At 39.4% G+C, this 18,009-nt stretch overlaps 1 protein-coding gene across 4 annotated transcripts in view; it reads right to left on the bottom strand.

Annotated features, from left to right (window-relative positions):
• The window catches only part of ptprk (protein tyrosine phosphatase receptor type K), a 640,293-nt gene that overhangs the window by 467,105 nt on the left and 155,179 nt on the right, over positions 1 to 18,009 (bottom strand). For all 4 annotated transcript variants that reach the window (XM_078542126.1, XM_078542128.1, XM_078542127.1 and 1 more), the window contains exon 3: positions 8,465 to 8,736. In XM_078542126.1, the coding sequence (XP_078398252.1) occupies positions 8,465 to 8,736 (272 nt within the window). The remainder of the gene's footprint in view (positions 1 to 8,464; positions 8,737 to 18,009) is intronic.

Genomic DNA, 18,009 nt, shown 5'->3' with positions numbered 1-18,009 from the left:
AAGGCATTTCTTGCAATGTTTACTAGAGACAACTGATGCTTGAAGTTCATCAATTAAAACGTGAAGATCCATCTTTGTCGAATCATCATTTAAGCGTTTCAAGTCTTCTTTCAAGTGTTCTACTTCCTTTGAGTGACACTCCACCATCAGGTCTCGTTTTTCCTTAAACTCGTCATTTATATGCGAAAGTTGATTCCCTACACTGAACTGTTTTCTCTTGGCAGAGTAATTCCTCGGTGCTATCCTTCAAGCTCACGCTCTGTAATTGCACTTCTGTCAATTAGTTTTGAAAGACCTCACATTCTTCAGTGAGAATTTCTACCTTCACTCACCATTCTATGTTCTTGATTTTCATCTCTTTGTACCTCCCTTTGGAAATGTAATGCTATTTCAAGGTTTCTTCCAAACGTGCAACAGTTTCCTTCAAAGCTGCAGTCTCTTCCTTGGACCGCTCGGCTTCATCCCAGAATATTGAACACTCTAAAGTCTCCTCTGTAAACTGATTAAACAGTTCTTTCAGGGCAGCATTAATTTTGATTCACTTTGTAATGTTCCAGGGAAACAAACTGTGACCCGAGCGATCCTTGAAACACGCAGTGGTCCTTCAACGGGTTTTCCTTGTTTTTTTTAGCTCAATTACTTAGTCCTGTGTTTTCTTGTAATTTACCAGAGTCTCAGAGTTTGTTCTGCTGTTCTGCCACTCTGCTGCTCAAGGTAGTCTTTATTCTTTCTTGTTGCTGAAGGGTAATGTACTGTTTTTAATCTGATCTCAAAGGGCAATTAGCTGTTCTTTCAACTGTTTATTTTCCTGTTCAGCTCTTGCCTTCTCACTCTGCATTTCAGTGTATTGTTTTGTGACCACTGATAGTTCCAAAGCATCTTTCTCTGAAGTAGCATTTAACGTCTTTAACTCCTCGTGTTTTTCCAGGGGTACATATTGGTTCTTTAAAGAGTCTTTCAAGGCTGTATCTTCTTTTGGGTACCTTTTCTGCCTGCTGTTGTGTCTGGCTGCTTGAGTTTTCCCAATTCCCACTTTGATTTGCCAACCTTGAATGTCGCTATGTCCTCCTGGTACCATTGTGACGTCTCTGAAATTTGCTTGTTCAGATCTGGAACAGTTTGATTCTTTGAAGGCTTTAGTTTAGCATGCATTTTCAAAGGTATATAGTCAACTTGAATCTTGTGCTTCAAATCTTCCAGTTCAGCTTTGGCACTAACATTCTCTGCTTTTTCTTGCTGTGCCAGCCGCAGGGATGTTTCCTTGTCATTCACCAGCAGCTGCCGGTACAGTTCTGGAAACAGGTTGGGATCTTCAAATGTGTATTCCTTTGGGACTTCTGCAAAGTTCCTCGCCTCTCTGGCTCCCTCATACTGTTTGTTCAGGTACTGTCTTTTACTTTTTTGTCGCTTTGCTGAGGGTTTTCTGCACCTAGTTTTTAAGCTCTGCACTCTCCTCAATTTGAAGATTAAAATTTACATCAGAGGCTGTCAATAGGTCCTCGAGGCTGGTTGAGGATTCATAAATGCCTTGCATTAGGGTAACATGATTTGCAAGATCACCAAATCAATATACAAAGGCAGTAATCTGGGCTTCCTCTGATTTTTTTTTAACTGAGGCCTGATGTACTCCAGTAATGTGAAAAGTTGCTTCTCAAGAACGCCAAATTTCCCGTTGGGTTTGGCGCTTGCATTAGTCCAAACTGATCTGGTTGGTCGGATTTTTGATCCATGGTCATTTAATATTTTTATATAGCTACAGTTGTAAATGTCATTGCCCTTTTATGAAAGGCTATGCAGTAAGCTTTTTTTCCCCAAATTTTTAACTCACGCAAGCTTCAAAGCAACAAGTTTGGGCCATCCAGGGTTTTTTTTTAAATCAGAGAATTATTCTGGAGGGCAGTTTTTTTCTTTGCTCTGGCTTTAGTTTTTTGAACTTTCTCTAGAGATTTTCTTGTATATCAAGATGGCATCACCATTGACTCCAAGACGAAGGGATTTCAAACACTTGTCGGTTTTGGCCAGGTCCACAAAATGGCAATGGCGCACTTCTTGAAGACTTATATAATGGCTGCCTGGATCAGCTGTGTGCCGACTTCTTTTGTTCCGTGGTTTGCTATATCAAGTAATGAGGCATTCAAATTTAAAGTTACGCTTGCCATTTTCTGAGCTGGATAGTTGTGCATTATGAATTTGGAGGCTATTTGTTGGGACTTACACTGGGGAGTTGGGTTTTAGCAATGGGCTTTCCTTCAATTGTGCCTCTGACACTGAATTAGGGAAAGGGTCCTCAAGACCACCTGCAGCCTGGAACTTTAAAAGATTTAGTTCACCTTTGCAGGCTCTGTGGCACCTGTGCTCTGAAGCTGGACTTTCAAGGGACGTTCAATGGAGTCTTCTCCTGCAGTAAAAATCTCAGCCTTCAACTTCCAGGCCGTTTCTCTAGAGTGTTTCCTGGTGACTGTTTCTTTGCACCCTCAACTTTCTTTGAGAGTTTCTTTCAGGTCAGGATCCCTTTTGAAGTTTTTCTTAGTCTTCCAGCATTTCAGTTTGTTTCAACATTGAGGGTTTTTGATCCCCTGGCTGCCACCATGTTGGGAGGGTGTGGGATGTAGAATGTGTCTGAAAGAAGTCTTTGTAGTCTTCATTAGGCAACTGTAAGTCTTTATTAACAAGAAACAATTACGCATGTACAGTGAAGGATATAGGCTAGGAGCTGACTCATGCTTAGGTCTTAACCAGTCTCTGCTCAACACCACACAGACCCCACCTTCTTACATCACTGTGTGGGCGGGACTGTACTCAGCCCCACATTAACCCTGTATGTGCCAGACCCTTATACTACACACATCCTCCGAAGAATAGTTCCTTACCATACCAGAGACTGGACTCCCTGATATCCCATCACCCCAGGAGTGGCAGTATTTGATTCCACACCATTGTTGTGAAGTCACCTCTAAATGCCTATCCCTGTGACCATCTGAATCCACACAAGGCCCAAGAGAGGCCATTTTATTAGCACTAAACTGGTAAATTGGCAAATACATTTTAAAAAATACTTATCGCTCAGTACTGTATAAACAGAAATGAGAGAGAAGTACAGATCAGGCCTGAAGAGCCACAGGTCGGCCAGGAAGAAAAGTGCATAGGAGGAGACCAAGGCCAAGGTATGGAAAGTGAAGGCTTTTATAGTGAGGTAATCAAGATAGAAAAGGCACTGAAGTGGATACCAGAAGCTAGAATAAGAAAGTGAGAGCAATGGAGAAGCAAGACAACTGGCAGGGTACTGATAATGGACCTGGCTAGAAGCATGAAGTAAACAGGGAGCTTGAAAAGTGGACTGTATGCCAGTATCCCAGGAATAAATCTTGGAGTTATTCCAAAAACTGCTTAATGGAATAAAACTGAACTCAATCTGTACCGATACAAATCATTATGGACAGAGCCTCAAAACAGAATTTGGAGGTGCAGCAGTGCCATCCACTGTTTGGAGGGCTTTAAGACGACTGATACAGAAAGTTATATAAGCCTATTAACTAATTCAAAATATCTAAATGTAGCTCTTCGATACCAAATTTGTGGCACAGAAACTATGACAAACAGGGAATGTACAGGAGATGCAAGAGTTTGACTAATGATGTATCCAATCTCCCACTGTAAGAAAAGCAAATCAAGATCCAGAATTTAGGACAAGCAGGCCGTAAGATAGTGGAACAACTGGGCCCAAGTGGGGGAGAAGGGAGGAGGAAGAGGAGGAGGAAGGAGAAATGGGAATGGGGAGGTAGACAGGGAGAGGGGGCAAGAGGAAGGGGATTAGGGGACAATGACGAAACCTGGGTCCTTTCTTCTTAGCATAAGGATAAGTGTGGTGGGACCAAGTCACAGAACGGGTAAAAATGTAGACAGCAGCAATCTGGAAGGGCAGTGGGGATCAGAAAATATCAGGGAGTGGAGGAAAGGAGGCAATAGTGAATGTGGAAAGGTGAAGAGTGTGTGCATGTGTATTAAATATATTTCTGTTGAGGGGCTGCTGGTGGTCTTTCCGTTCAGTGGAGAGTTGTTGGTACTACTTTACAGAGAAGGAAAGTTTGTGTACTGATATCTCATGGGGTCAGAATTTCAGTTCAGTAGGATGGGTGGCTACAGTCTAATTGTGATGGGTTTGTTTCTGCTCCACAGTTCGATTCTGATGGCTGTACTTTTGCTCAGTAGGTGGGTGCACAACCTTTACAATGTTTTAGTTAACCTTGCCTCATGCTTGCTCCATAAAACGCAAGTTTGTTTCAGTTTAAGCTGAGGGAAGCAAATGGTTTCTGACTATATCAGTACTTATAACCCAGTGATTTTGCCCCTCCCCAAAAGGGTCAGAGTGGAATTTCTAAGCGTTGTTCAAGGAGCTGTTACATTAGATTACATAATAAATTAGACATGTAACAATCCATTTACAGCACCAACAAAACCATAAGATCATTCATCATATTTGATATAAAATTAAACATTGAATTTCTAGCATAAAATTGCACTAATATTGAATACTTCCCGCTGCTACCACCAACTAAAAGTATAATCATTTTGTGATGTTAAATTTACCACAAAGAACACAATTATTCCTCCCCTACCCACCCACCTCCTCCAATTTACCTTAAGGCAACACAAACCTCCAATTAATATAAACCATTGTTTCTTTTTCCCCAATGCTGCATGTAAATTAAGCATGAATGTTTCAATCAACAGCTCACAAGGTAATAAGTGGAGAACCCTGTTCTGTACAACATTTTAGTCGAAAGTCTGCCTTCAGCTGAAACTAGCAATTAGACCAAAATCACATCTTAGCTCTGAATATAGAATCGTACAATTATCTGCAGTACACTCATCACTGATCTTCCAGAAACAGAATCAGTTTTTATACTGTGAACATCTGATCATCTGGCTGGGCAGCACAAATCCTGCTATCCAATCATTTAAAACCAAAAAAGCTGACCAAATTATTCAATATTTCCAAATTAGAAACATATTTTTTGATTTGCTCTAATCAGTCATAAATTACATCCTCTATCACTGTGATTGTGTTGCATTATTATGGTCTCCTCCGTCCATTCTTTGATAATTGACCATCCTCCTTCAACACCCCTCCTCCACTGTCCAGCTCAGTAAGACTACCCTGCTTGGTTCCACTCTTACCTTTCCAACAGTGGCTTCTCTTCTCATGCCCACACCATTACCTCTGCTCTTCCCCAAAAATCTATCCTTGCACATCCCCTCCTCTTCTGCAACCTACATATTTGCAACTTGGCAACATTATCTTAACACATGCTGTCATATTCCGCCTTTATTTGTGGAGTTATCCAAATCTCATGCATGGCTAAGATAAAGACATTGGCTGCTCCATTGGATCCTCCTAAGACACTGAGAATGGTGCACATGCTTCATTGGCAGCTATAATACAAATTAATTTGATAGTTGTATTCTGGCTTTATCATTGATATCTGCCAGATTGGTAGGTTTTACGTTCTCAACAATCCTCTTGTACTTTTACTTTCTTGTACACATCTCCCTCTCCATCACCTCTCTCAATCCTTTTCACTGCCTCTATGCTGTCAGGTTATTTGTCTGACTTCCAGGCCTTGATGAGCCACATCTCCCACCAGTTAAACACTGGGATAGCATTCAGAAAATGATTAAGCAGCACAACTAGGTACTTATATTTGTACCTCCATGGAATTGAATTAATGGAAGTCATATTTAACTAACAGCAGCAGAATTTTTAAGTCTTCCCTTCATAATGTCTACTCCACTCTTTAATCTTCTCAAAGATTATAGTTGATTCCACATTGGTGGGAATTGCTGAGGTTGTTGTTGGGGGAGGGGTGTGGGTGGGGGCACGGGGGCATGGTAGCAGCAAGACCGTGGACAGAAGGAGGAAGAAAAAAAAAAAGAAACATTTCAAGCCCTCCAAGTACAAATGACAAAAGTGAAGCCAGTATTTTAAGCTATCACATCCTCAGCAGGCACAGAGCAGGTTTAGGCCTGATGCACGTTTTATACCCCAACCGATTTTATGTTGCATTGACTTCAGAGAGTGAATAGTGGGCATCAGACCCAATCTCACCATGCTCCCATTAGATGTGTTATGTTACATTTTCCTTTAATGTAATTTACATTTTCCTTGCTCAATGAATTTCACCATCATGGATCCATGGACAAGGTAGATTATTAATTTAGAATCCTTTACCAGCAATCTAAAGACTGAAAATACATGCTATGAGCAATGAGCTGGAATTTCAATGCGCCGCACTAGAAAAAATCACTACAGTAGCTATCTTGGCAATCTTGGCATCAAGGGGTGGGGGGAAAGCATTGAAGGGAAAGTAGACAGAACTCAAAAGATGTCTTCAAACATGGAATGTTTATTAAAAGTACAAGAGGATTGTTGAGAACGTAAAACCTACCAATCTGGCAGATATCAATGATAACGCCAGAATACAACTATCAAATTAATTTGTATTATAGCTGCCAATGAAGCATGTGTACCATTCTCAGTTTCTTAGGAGGATCCAATGGAGCAGCCAATGTCTTTATCTTAGCCATGCATGAGATTTGGATAACTCCACAAATAAAGGCCCTTTTAAGTAAATAAAGGTCCTCACAGAAAATAAATTAAATGTTTTCTTCCATTACTTTGCCCTTCCTATCTCCAGGTAAAGAAATCAAATCAGTCATAGTGAATTGTGGGAAAGAGAAGTGGTGTAGCTGGATGTCTTATCTACAAATAATGAACTGCTGATTCAGCAAGACTGACTTTTTGTTTTCTTCAGGTTTCTTGCTGACACCCAAGAGAGTCTCTTAATGTTCAGTGAACTCATTACTTATCCAACCATCTTGCAGACATAAAACTGGAAACAATTTATTTTCATTCTGGAAGCTGACTATGGAGGACTGGTAGACTTCTGATTGCAACACAGATTTCTAAAAGTCATTTTTTAAGACAGTTTAAAGGGTTTAATGTGTGCACTCAGATTGATTACACAGAAAGCTTTAAAAGAAAAATTAATATTGTGCGCATATGTCTCCTCATCGACCATGGGATGGGAATTCTTTTAATTCTCTAGATCGATAGAAATAAGTCATGATTAAAATAAGGCATGATCACCCTCGAGCACCATCTTGGCAGTTGCTGAAAATCCCTTTCCATTTATGATTTGTGATAAAGAAAATCCTTCCTAACCACAACTTTACTTCTGCCTTTTAGAATTTCATTTTGAAACTGGCTGCAGGGCATACCTCTTCTCAAGAGGTGGTTTCAATATTCATAAATTTAGTGGTTGAGACGAGCTGTTGCCAACAGCTACCTTTGAGAAATTCATTGGTATCAGGTGGGTGAATCGGATTTACCAATCAAGGCCCTAAAGTGTATATTGCCCAACTATCCAAAGTACAAAATTGAACTTTGCCTCAGAGTATACCATTCATTTTCAGTTATTTTATGAGCTATTCATTGCGAGTTTCATGAAGACATTCCAGAAATTAAGATTGAATTTGCCCATCTACTACAACTCAGTAGATCTTGAGTGTATTCATTCTTCACATGTACATTTTTTTTTGCAATTTGAAGACAGAATTGTCTCAATGAATAATTATTCATTAGTACCATCTATTACGATGGAGGTCCTATGGCCTTGTTTTGAATTGCATGTTGTTACATTCTAAAATTAAAACAGTCACCCCAAAATTCAAGCTATAACAAATCTCCATCTCCTAGCACAAAGTCATGTAATGTGATGTGATTAGTGGAATCCTCAAGTCACATTCAATTCAATCATGCAATTTCAGGATTTTCACTTCTACTATTTTAGCCAGGAGATTCTTCCATGTACTAATCATTGTATGTGAAGACGACTCCCTGATACAAGCACTAACTAAATTTGTGTCTCAATAGTTTTAACTTCTGGTATCTTGTTCTGCTTAATTTGATGTAATTTTCCAGATTAACCTTTTTCATACAGTTGACTATTTTTATATGATTGTAAAATCACCACTCAGATCTGTCCATTCAGGCTGAAGAGCTCAATGTCCAATTTTTCCTTATAAAGGAGTCCTCCAAAACTGGAGATCAGCAACACAACTGCTCTCTCTGCAAATTCTAAAACATGTGTGTCTTCCTTCTGTCTACATGGCCAGACTGGACACAGTATTTAAGGAACGATTTAACAAATGTGCTGCACGGTTTGATCAGTGCCCTCTGATGTGTTTTCCATTGTCTTGGCAATAAAACATTGTATTAGCTTTTTTGATTGGTATTCTGCATCGGTTGGACATTCTGAGCAACAAGTCCACAAAAACTGCTATATTATCAGCTTCATCATTAGCTACTTCAACATTACTCATGGGGTACATGTGTTGCCTACTTTTCCTTCCAATGTTAATACCTCAAGGCTCTTGGCTATACAGTAATGGGGACCATCATTACCTGATATTCATTTGGCCAGAAGGTGCTAACTGCCAGCTCAGCCCGATGCCATTCTTCTCCCTGAGATCCCGTCACATTCCAAATTGGATTTACAAAGGCTCCCTTGTTCACTCGGACAAAAATGTTCAGTGTTCCTGGGTTCAAGTAATCTTTACTGTACAACCAGTAACTGAAATCTATGCAGTGAGTGTCGTTTTCTTTCATTAGTGGAAGCAAGAGCCGTGCTTTGTCTCCTGACCTATGCTGAGATGAATCAACCATCAAGAAGGATCCTGTTGGAAAAACGAAAAAAAAGCAGTCTCTATTACACATGTAATGGAACATCAAGAAATTCATAAAATATTGCATATGCAAGACTGACCATATGCATGAGGTGGTACGATTTTGTTTATTCTTCGCTTAATATGCCACAACAGATGTAATAGTTTAACTAATCTGTTCTTCTACAATATTTCAGCTAATGTTTAAGAATAAGTAAGCATCCATTCTCCCAAGACTGCAACAAGATTTAGAATATAGAACCAGAATTATTTTCTTCAGTATATATACTCCAAGCATAAAACAGCTGTGGAGATTTCAAAGCCATACTTATTCATCTCCCAAAATATAGTGTGCATCCAAAGTGACAAAAGGATAAATATTTGTGCTTGTACGGTGATTAACTGATACCCAGAGGCAATTAGCAAACAGCGTCCAGAAGTTCAAACAGCAGTAAAACCTGTTTGCAAACTGAAATGATCAGAATCTCAAAATGGAAGAATGCCTGGGAATAATTCCAATTATTGAGATTTTAAAGAGTGACTGGGTAGAGCTGGTTAACCTTCCTCAGTCAGCAGAGGTTCCATGCAGTTAATACCAAATAAAAATTTAAAGAAAAAATGTCAATCTGTACCTATGACTAGAAAATACTTAGTTTCAACAAATAAACCGCACTATAGGATTATTTTAAATTATCATTTCAGGCACCCAAGGGTCTATTTTAATTCATAGTGGGAGCTGAGGAAGTGGGGTCCGAGGTGAGAGGGCAAACTGCACAGCTTGCCGCATTGTCTAGCTACTTTAATTCCCAGGCCTCATCTGCATAGAGGCCTCATGTGTCTCCAACTCGAACATATGGCAAGTTTGAGCTGACCACTGGAAGTTCAGAGACCACCAGTGGGAAAACAGACTGAACAATCTTCAACATTCAGCTAAGTTCTTGGGGGGTGGTTGGTTGGTTGGGGGGTATGTGTGTGTGTGTGTGAATGTGTGTGGGTATGAGGGGGGTCAAAAATCCTAAGATCATCAAAGCCCCAAGCAGGGGAGGGTCAAGATTTCTTTGTGGTGTTTTGAATTGCCTGAATCTCCCATCCCATAAAGAAATAAAAATTATATATAAATTAACACATTTGTTTGGCTCTCATACCACAAAGTTGGTTTGGAGATGTTACCACCAGGATGGAGGAGTGCGCAGTTTATCTAGCCCCACTACTCAATAGGTTGTACCATTAGCATATATATTTAATTCACTCACCAAAATGGCCAATTATTTACCTTGGTTACTATTAGTCCCAGAATATAAAAGCGACTTTAACCAGGCTTCTGTCAATAAACTCAGAATTATTGATTTATTATAAATCAAAACTTTTTTAAAAAAACATGTTGGAAGAACTGGTTAACACAATTTATAATGTGGAAGTGTAACTATTTATCCGCACGCATGCACACACACACACAAAAATTGAGTCTCTGCAGAGATGGGTGGTTTAGAGGGAAACTTTATGAAAAGGATAAAGTTCGCAGGGTTTTGGTGCTGTCAATTTGGTGCTCCCTCATGTGAGGACGGGACACTAGTCCCAGTAGATATCTGGAGGTTCTCACCAATGGAGCTTAAGCATGGAGGAAAAGTAGAGCTGGATCAATCTTTCGTGGTTCAGTCCCTGGGTTTCCAAATACAGGCAAGATCCCCTGAGATGAGGATTCCGAGCTGAATACTGATAATCATATTGTATTTCCAGCAAGACAAGGAGCACGTAAGCTGGTCAGCTTTTCCCCCTTTTCAGTTCATTCCCAACTGTGTTCAAAATAACAAGCTCAGCAAATCACCAGGCCTTTGCCTTTAACAGAGTTATTTTCCCCCATCAATTAAAGTGATTGCAACTCAAATAGGCGAATGGCTCTCCTCAATTGCCATGCTGGTCATTTAGCTGACATCATGTGATATCTTGGAAAAGGCATGCTTGCTCCAGTCCAAGATTAACTTTTGGCCTTTTAAAAAAAAATCTAGGTCAGCCCCCAAGTGTCCAAATAATGCAATGTCCTTCTAAGTTTCAAATTAAAATACAGTTGTGGTAGGTATGGTTCTAACAGTGGGGAGACCACAACAGCTTCCTCACACAAATCTCGGGCTTAAATTATATTCAGAACCCAATGATTTCATCTGCATATTTAAAGAAGGACCTCGCTGATTTTCAGAGGGTGGCATTCTCTTCTGCTTAAAAGAAATTAAATTTGTCACATGGGGATGGCAGCAAATTCAGTTGGGTAAGTTGGCAAGGTGTTTTAATTAGCTGCCTGCCAAATTTCTGCGAGGCAGGTGCAGGGTTAAATTCGCCCTGCTAGCCCAAGAATCAAGTACTCTTGAGTCAGCTGTAGCCCAGTTAATTGCAGAAGAAAGATTTCAGTACACTGGTCCAAATAATTGCACCTCAGAAGGACTTACTGAACCAGCATTGCATTTTCCATTTCTGGTTCACTAACAATCATGTGGCTTTTCTCATAGAAAGTGTACATATATATCAGCAAATCAGATGCAATTTTGCAAGATGACCATATATTCAATTGGAACTGAGTATGTTGCAGCCAGGCCATGAGAATCTTTCAACCCAACCTGGGCTGGAGTCAAACACAGATAAAAAGCCTAACACACTAATGCTATTGTCATACAATCTCATAATATGAAGTAGATTGGCTGATCATAGAATTTCACAATTAGAGGTAACAGTATAGCTATTTTGTCAGGAAAGAGAAAAAATGCCACCTGCTGAGTGGTTAAATCCAGACCTGCAAGCAAGCTACCTGAACCTACCAATGGAAAACACCATTCATTTTGAGGGCCTCATTGCCATTCTGGGGTATCAAAGAGACGCTGCACTGCTCTGCTCCATGTCAGCACAATATCGGGGAGCCCAGAGACTGACCCAGCTGGTAACGAGATGGGATTTCAAGCCCAGAGCAATAATTGCTCAACATTATTCTTCTGGATCCCACAGGAGCACTCTTGAATCCATAGGAATAATTTTAACATCTGTTTGAATCGCTTCTGCTCTACCACCAAGTTGTACTGAGCAGAGAGCCACACTTTGCTCAGTAGGTCACTCAAACTGCAGCATGTCCTTTGTACCCAAGGATGTTCGCAAGGACAAGGGGATGTGTGTGAGTGTGTGCGCGTGCTGGGGGGGTGGGGGAGATGGTGGAGGGGGGTTGGTTGCTATTAACAGCTTGGCAGACAAACTTTTTTTTTAAGTAACACCTCTAACATTTTGCCATTATACAATGTCACAAAAGAACAAAAGAAAGGAGCTTGTGAACATGAAATGCATGAAATATACAGTACTATTTTTATAATGAATAATTCCATTATTGAAACACAGTATCTTGCTACACTATATATTTTCAATTCAACTGCAATGTTTACCAATGGAAACAAGATCAGAATAACACCAAGCAATTCAAACATAACTATTAACAAACTGTACAGCAGAACTGGAACATGGATTTCATAATCAGATTCTGTATAATAAATGAGTCAGCATGATTTTTTAAATAAACTTCAAGTATTGGCCCAGTTGGGTTTAACATTCTCACAAGTATTGAACAAATTAGCATTTACTTTCTACATCTGCACAATCTGTTAGCCTTAAAGCCATAACATCAGGCAAACCCTAGATAGCATTTGCAGCAATGTCATCATGCCAATACATCTGTTCAACATTTTCAACCTCTAGCCATGCAAATAGCAATAGCCACAAGTGTGCCCTTCTATTTGGGAGATGCAAATATACCATTTCCACTACGAAATTTGTTTAATATTGATTTTGTGTTCTTTGCCAAGTTAAAACTAAATATATTTATTCCCTTAATTAGTAATCCATAATGAAGCCATAAAATAAGCTTAATAAACCAAAATGGAAGCAAAGCTGTCCGTGGTAGACTAGTGAACTAATTCACTAAGTAATTGCACTTATAGGATTGGTAACTAATAGTACTGGTTAGCAAGCTAATTATTCACTGCCGTCTGTTCAGGAAATATTCATAAGGTGGAAGTGTGCAGTTTGCTTGAACCGATATTTGTGCATGGCTGAATACTACCTAATCATTTAAATACAAAAAGGCTCAAGAATTAAACATTGTAGTGCACAAAGCAAAAACAAAATGAACAATCCCCAATTGGTGGAAATGCACGGATCAGCATCTGAACTCCAAAGTTACAACTAAATTATGAATCTTGCTTTTAATTTAAGGCATGTCCAGCATCATCTGCTTTTATTTTAAGTTTCCAGTATCGAAAGTAAGTCCAGTTTCCATTCCAGAAATAGACTTCCACCTGGACATGTTTCACCTTTTTCATTCTCTCATTAACAAAAATTAGGACACACAAATGCATAATATCAAAAATGGACAAAGGGATGAATTATCAATGTACATTTGATCAATTTTCTACTTTTTTCCTCGAGATTTATACAACTTATACGCTTGTACAATTTATAACCTTAGTTCCAGGGACTTTCATGTGGATTCTTCTTTCAGAACTCACGCATTTTTGCCGCACATCACCTGATGAGTGAATGTCTAGCCCTCCATTGCCCCCCAACCATCTCCAATGTGCTTCTGATCATCCATTTTCATTAAATGGCATATGTTTGGCAGAGCGTAACTGAGCAGGAGATTTTCCACAGTAAGGCTGTATGAAAATCAATTATTTTGGACAAAACATTGCTTTCCCTAGGCACATGCAGTTTAAAAACTAAAAACTTCAGAGAACATTGTAAACTCGGCAGACAATCCCCACGCCTATGTTATCAGGAACAACTATTAGAAATTGCACTAGTGTAACATGTTACACAGGACAGAAAGATATGCATGTTAAGTAGAAAATTATACACCAGATTTTATTTTCATTATAATGAAAGCCCTCAAGTTATCCAGAATTTCTAACTGTTTTCAACAGGAATAGATGTTAGCCAATGAGTTATAAGTTTGAAAATGTGAGCAGTGTAGATAGAATACTGACAACTGTTCTGCCAACCATCAGCTGCTCTTTTCAAGCTATGTCTTCAATAATAAATTCACATTCAATTAACAATTATCCATGGTAGTCTTTATACAGAGAATTCCTGATCTCAACTGCGTCACTGGCTAGGTGCACTGAGCAGAGACAAAACAAATTACTTGAAAACGCTAATATCAAAATAACTTCTAATTCCTGCTTCAAAGATGTGAAATATTGGCCACCTTTTGGTGCAGACCTATAAATAAATGCTATATTAATAATACATGCAATTATGCAAATTGATTTCAGGTTATTTTGTGAATCTCAGTCTCAGGATAAGGGGTCAATCATTTAGAACTGAGATGAGGGGAAACTTCTCCACTCAAAGCGTTGTGAATCTTTTGAAGTGTCTAGCCCAGCATTGAGCATATTTAAGGCTGAGATAAACAGATTTTTGGTCTTTCAAAGGATATGGGCAGTGGGCAGGGAAGTGAAGTGAAGTTGAGGCCAAAGATCAGCGATGATCATACTTAATGGCAGAGCAAGTTTGAGGGACAGCATGGTCTACCCCAGCTCTTATTTCTTATGGGCTAAACTAATACCTGCAGAGGCCACCTTTAGCGATATCAAAATGATTTCTTCTGCTTGGTTGTGCAGAGAGGACTAAAATGAGCAGTGATCAAGAAAAAATAAATTAGCTAATAATTTGGATTATGGATATTATTTTGGTTGAAGATAATTTAGGGTTAGCGTAAGTAAAATGGTAAAAATAATCGAAACTCTTCTTTAATGTCCAACTCTACAATCTTATCTTCCTACATATATTTGAAGTCTATAAATTGCATTAGAAGTATAAAATTCTGCTCTATTACTCCCAAATAATTTGGTTGTTTGTTTTTTTTTAAACACAAACATGCTAACAAAATGTAATAATCTAGGACAGTTGAGCATGCTTTCACATATAATTAAATCAGCAGTGCATGTCACTTACAGATTTACACTTCCCTACAGATTCAACAATAAAATTGTGAATATCCAATTTGGTACAGAAATTCCTGAGAATATTGTACATGATCTAATTTATTATGCCTTTGCAGATACATTTAATCACTTTTATGATGGAAGAAAAACACCAATTCCACTTCGTAATGAAAAGTAAAAATTCAATCTCTCCAGTTTATATGAGAGTCTGGTAATATTGGTAGATCGGGTCGCATTGCACAAACTTATCATACACAACAAAATTTGAGCTGTTGAGAGTTAAGCACTGCGCCAACCATGATTTAGTCACCAAGGAAGATGACTTATATTTTAAACCCAGATATATTAAAAAGGAGTCCAATACAAATCATAGGAGTTGATTAAAATTAGATGAGCAGCTTGTACAACTAAAAGAAGCAACCTGAAGAAGAAAATGTATAAGACTGACAACGCTAAGATCAATGATGGTACTATGTGCAATGGTGTCATTTGACTATATTTATAGCTAGAATGGCAAATTTTAACTGGATAGCAAAGAAAAAAATCTCTCCCTGAGTTAGAGTTGCTAAAGGCAGTTCACAGCTTTGAGGGACAGAGAGTGGAAGTTCTTAGGGAGAATCCTGCACCTTTGTTAACTTTGTTAGTTAAACTCAATAGCTTTCGACTAGGGTAGGTTCATTTAGCTCATTCTTCTACTCACAATGTGGGGAGTGCAGCAAACCAAGCTTTAGGTCATAACACTGGTTTATGCCTTCTTTTGTATAGTATTGCTGTCATACTGTGATTGGAGGACTAATAGTTAGGCCATCAGACATATTTGTGTTATCAGGTCGGTCATCACAGGCCATTTTCACATTTGGAACTAACCACCTGCCCAAATAAGATCCGACCATCTCCATCTATAAATTCAGGTGATTGCAGGTGGGTATGGAAGACCTACCATGCAGCCCAACAGACTTGGCAGTGGTCTTTCTCTTCTTCCTTGAACCTCAGATCGGAGGGTTCTCCCTGAGAAACTCCTTGTCTCCAGTAATGATGATGAGGCAAATTTCTCAAAACTATTAACAACAAAAGCTAGGTTTGGGAACCTATATGTTAACAGGGAAATAAGGGGAAAAATCAAAAAAAGGAACAGGCAAGAAAAATGAGTGCAAACTGACATCAAAAATATTGAAGAAGTCATCTCAGTTCCTTGAAAAAATATTTTCCTGCACTGCCTAGTGCCCAGAAACTCCAGATGATCATTTAGATGGCTTTCTATAAAGACACCACTGCTCCTGGCCGGAATAATGATGATTGGTAACTCCCCCATCAATCATGCCTGTTTTAAGTAATAGGGGTTTTATGCACATAATTTATATTATGTAACTAGCCTCCATTCCCCACAATTTGTACCGTGTAAATGTCTTCTACTCTGTATTTTGCCAGATAAATCACCCTGCTTTTGGAAAAATAACACTGAATTCTCAATGCATGCCAAAATCACCATGCACAGCAAGAGATGCACCACAAGTTGTGAATCTCCAGAGCTTGCTGGTCGATTTACAATGCTCCACTGTTTGCTTTGCACAAAGTGCATCTCACCCTTAGCCTCCTGTTATTTTTAAGAACCTGCTAGATTTACATATTAATTGCCCATGAACTTGTAACAGAATGCTAAGTCTGGCAATTAAGAGCGCAAGAAGCTTTTTAACATGATAACCGTCAATGGAATTCCAATGAGTCTTTCCAGCTCAGAAAGGGAACAGTTTAAACTGTTGAGTCCAATTCCTGTACATAGTAAATTCTTCTGAGAGATTGAAAACATATTATAAATTTAGATATTTTTCCTTACTTTTCCTTTCTCTCTAAATCAATTCTTTCTTTCTCTCATTTCATTTCTCTTTCTGTACATGATTTGACGAATTCACCCTCCTCCTTAATCCTTCAATCTCATTGGTGAAAGAGATACACTGTTGGTCCCATTGTTCACATAGAGCCATAGAGGTCTACAGAAAAGGGCCCTTCGGCTCATCTAAACTGCGCCAGTCAAATAAGTACCTAACTATTCTAATCTCATTTTCCAGCACTAGGCCCATAGCCTTCTATGCCATGGCATCACAAGTGCACATCCAAATACTTCTTAAATGTTATGAGGGTTTCTGCCTCTACCACCCTTTCAGGCAGTAAGTTCCAGACTCCCACCACCCTCTGGGTGAAAAAATGTTTCCTCACATCCCCTCTAAACCAGCCCCTTACCTTAACTCTATGCTCACTGGTTATTGATCCCTCCACCAAGGAGAAAAGTTCCTTTCTGTCTACCCTATCTATGCCCCTCATAATTTTATACACCTCTATCATGTCACCCCTCAATCTCCTCTGCTCCAGGGAAAATAACCCCAGTCTATTCAATCTCTTTTCATAACTAAAACTCTCCAGCCCAGGCAACATCCTGGTAAATCTCCTCTGCACTCTCTCTAGTGCAATCAGATCCTTCCTATAATGTGGATTCCAGAACTGCACGCAATACTCTAGCTGTGGCCTAACCAGCGTTTTACACAGTTCCAGGATAACCTCCCTGCTCTTATATTCTATGCCTCGACTAATAAAGGCAAGATATCCTTATGCCTTCTTAACCACCTTATCTACCTGTCCTGCTACATTAAGGGACCGGTGGACATGCACATCAAGGTCCCTTTAATCCTCGGTACTTCCCAGGGCCTTACCATTCATCGTGTATTCCCGTGCCTTGTTTGTACTGCCCAAGTGCATCACCTCACACTTATCCAGATTAAATTCCATTTGCCACTGATCAGCCCATCTGATCAGCCCGTCTATATCCTCCTCTAATCTAACGCTATCCTTCTCACTATTTACCACCCCACCAATTTTCATGTCATCCCCAAACTTACTGATCAACCCTCCTACATTCAAGTCTAAATCGTTTAAATATACCACAAACAGCAAGGGACCCAACACCGATCCCTGTGGAACCCCACTGGGCACATGCATCCAATCACAAAAACACCCCTCAACCATTACCACTGCTTCCTGCCACTCAGCCAATTCTGGATCCAATTTGCCAAATTGCCATGGGCTCTTACCTTCATTATAAGTCTCCCATGTGGGACTTTATCAATAGCCTTGCTGAAGTCCAAGTAGACCACATCCAATGCATTGCCCTCATCTACACACCTGGTCACCTCTTCGAAAAATTCAATCAAATTGGTCAGACATGACCTCCCCTTAACAAAACCATGCTGACTGTCCTTGATTAATTCCTGCCTCTCCAAGTCTAGGTTAATTCTGTCCCTTAGAATTGCTTCCAATAGTT

Source organism: Cetorhinus maximus, chromosome 5 (genome assembly GCF_964194155.1).
Source record: "Cetorhinus maximus chromosome 5, sCetMax3.hap1.1, whole genome shotgun sequence".
NCBI classification, from domain to species: domain Eukaryota; kingdom Metazoa; phylum Chordata; class Chondrichthyes; order Lamniformes; family Cetorhinidae; genus Cetorhinus; species Cetorhinus maximus.
This window is presented reverse-complemented; position numbering and strand designations above follow the sequence as displayed.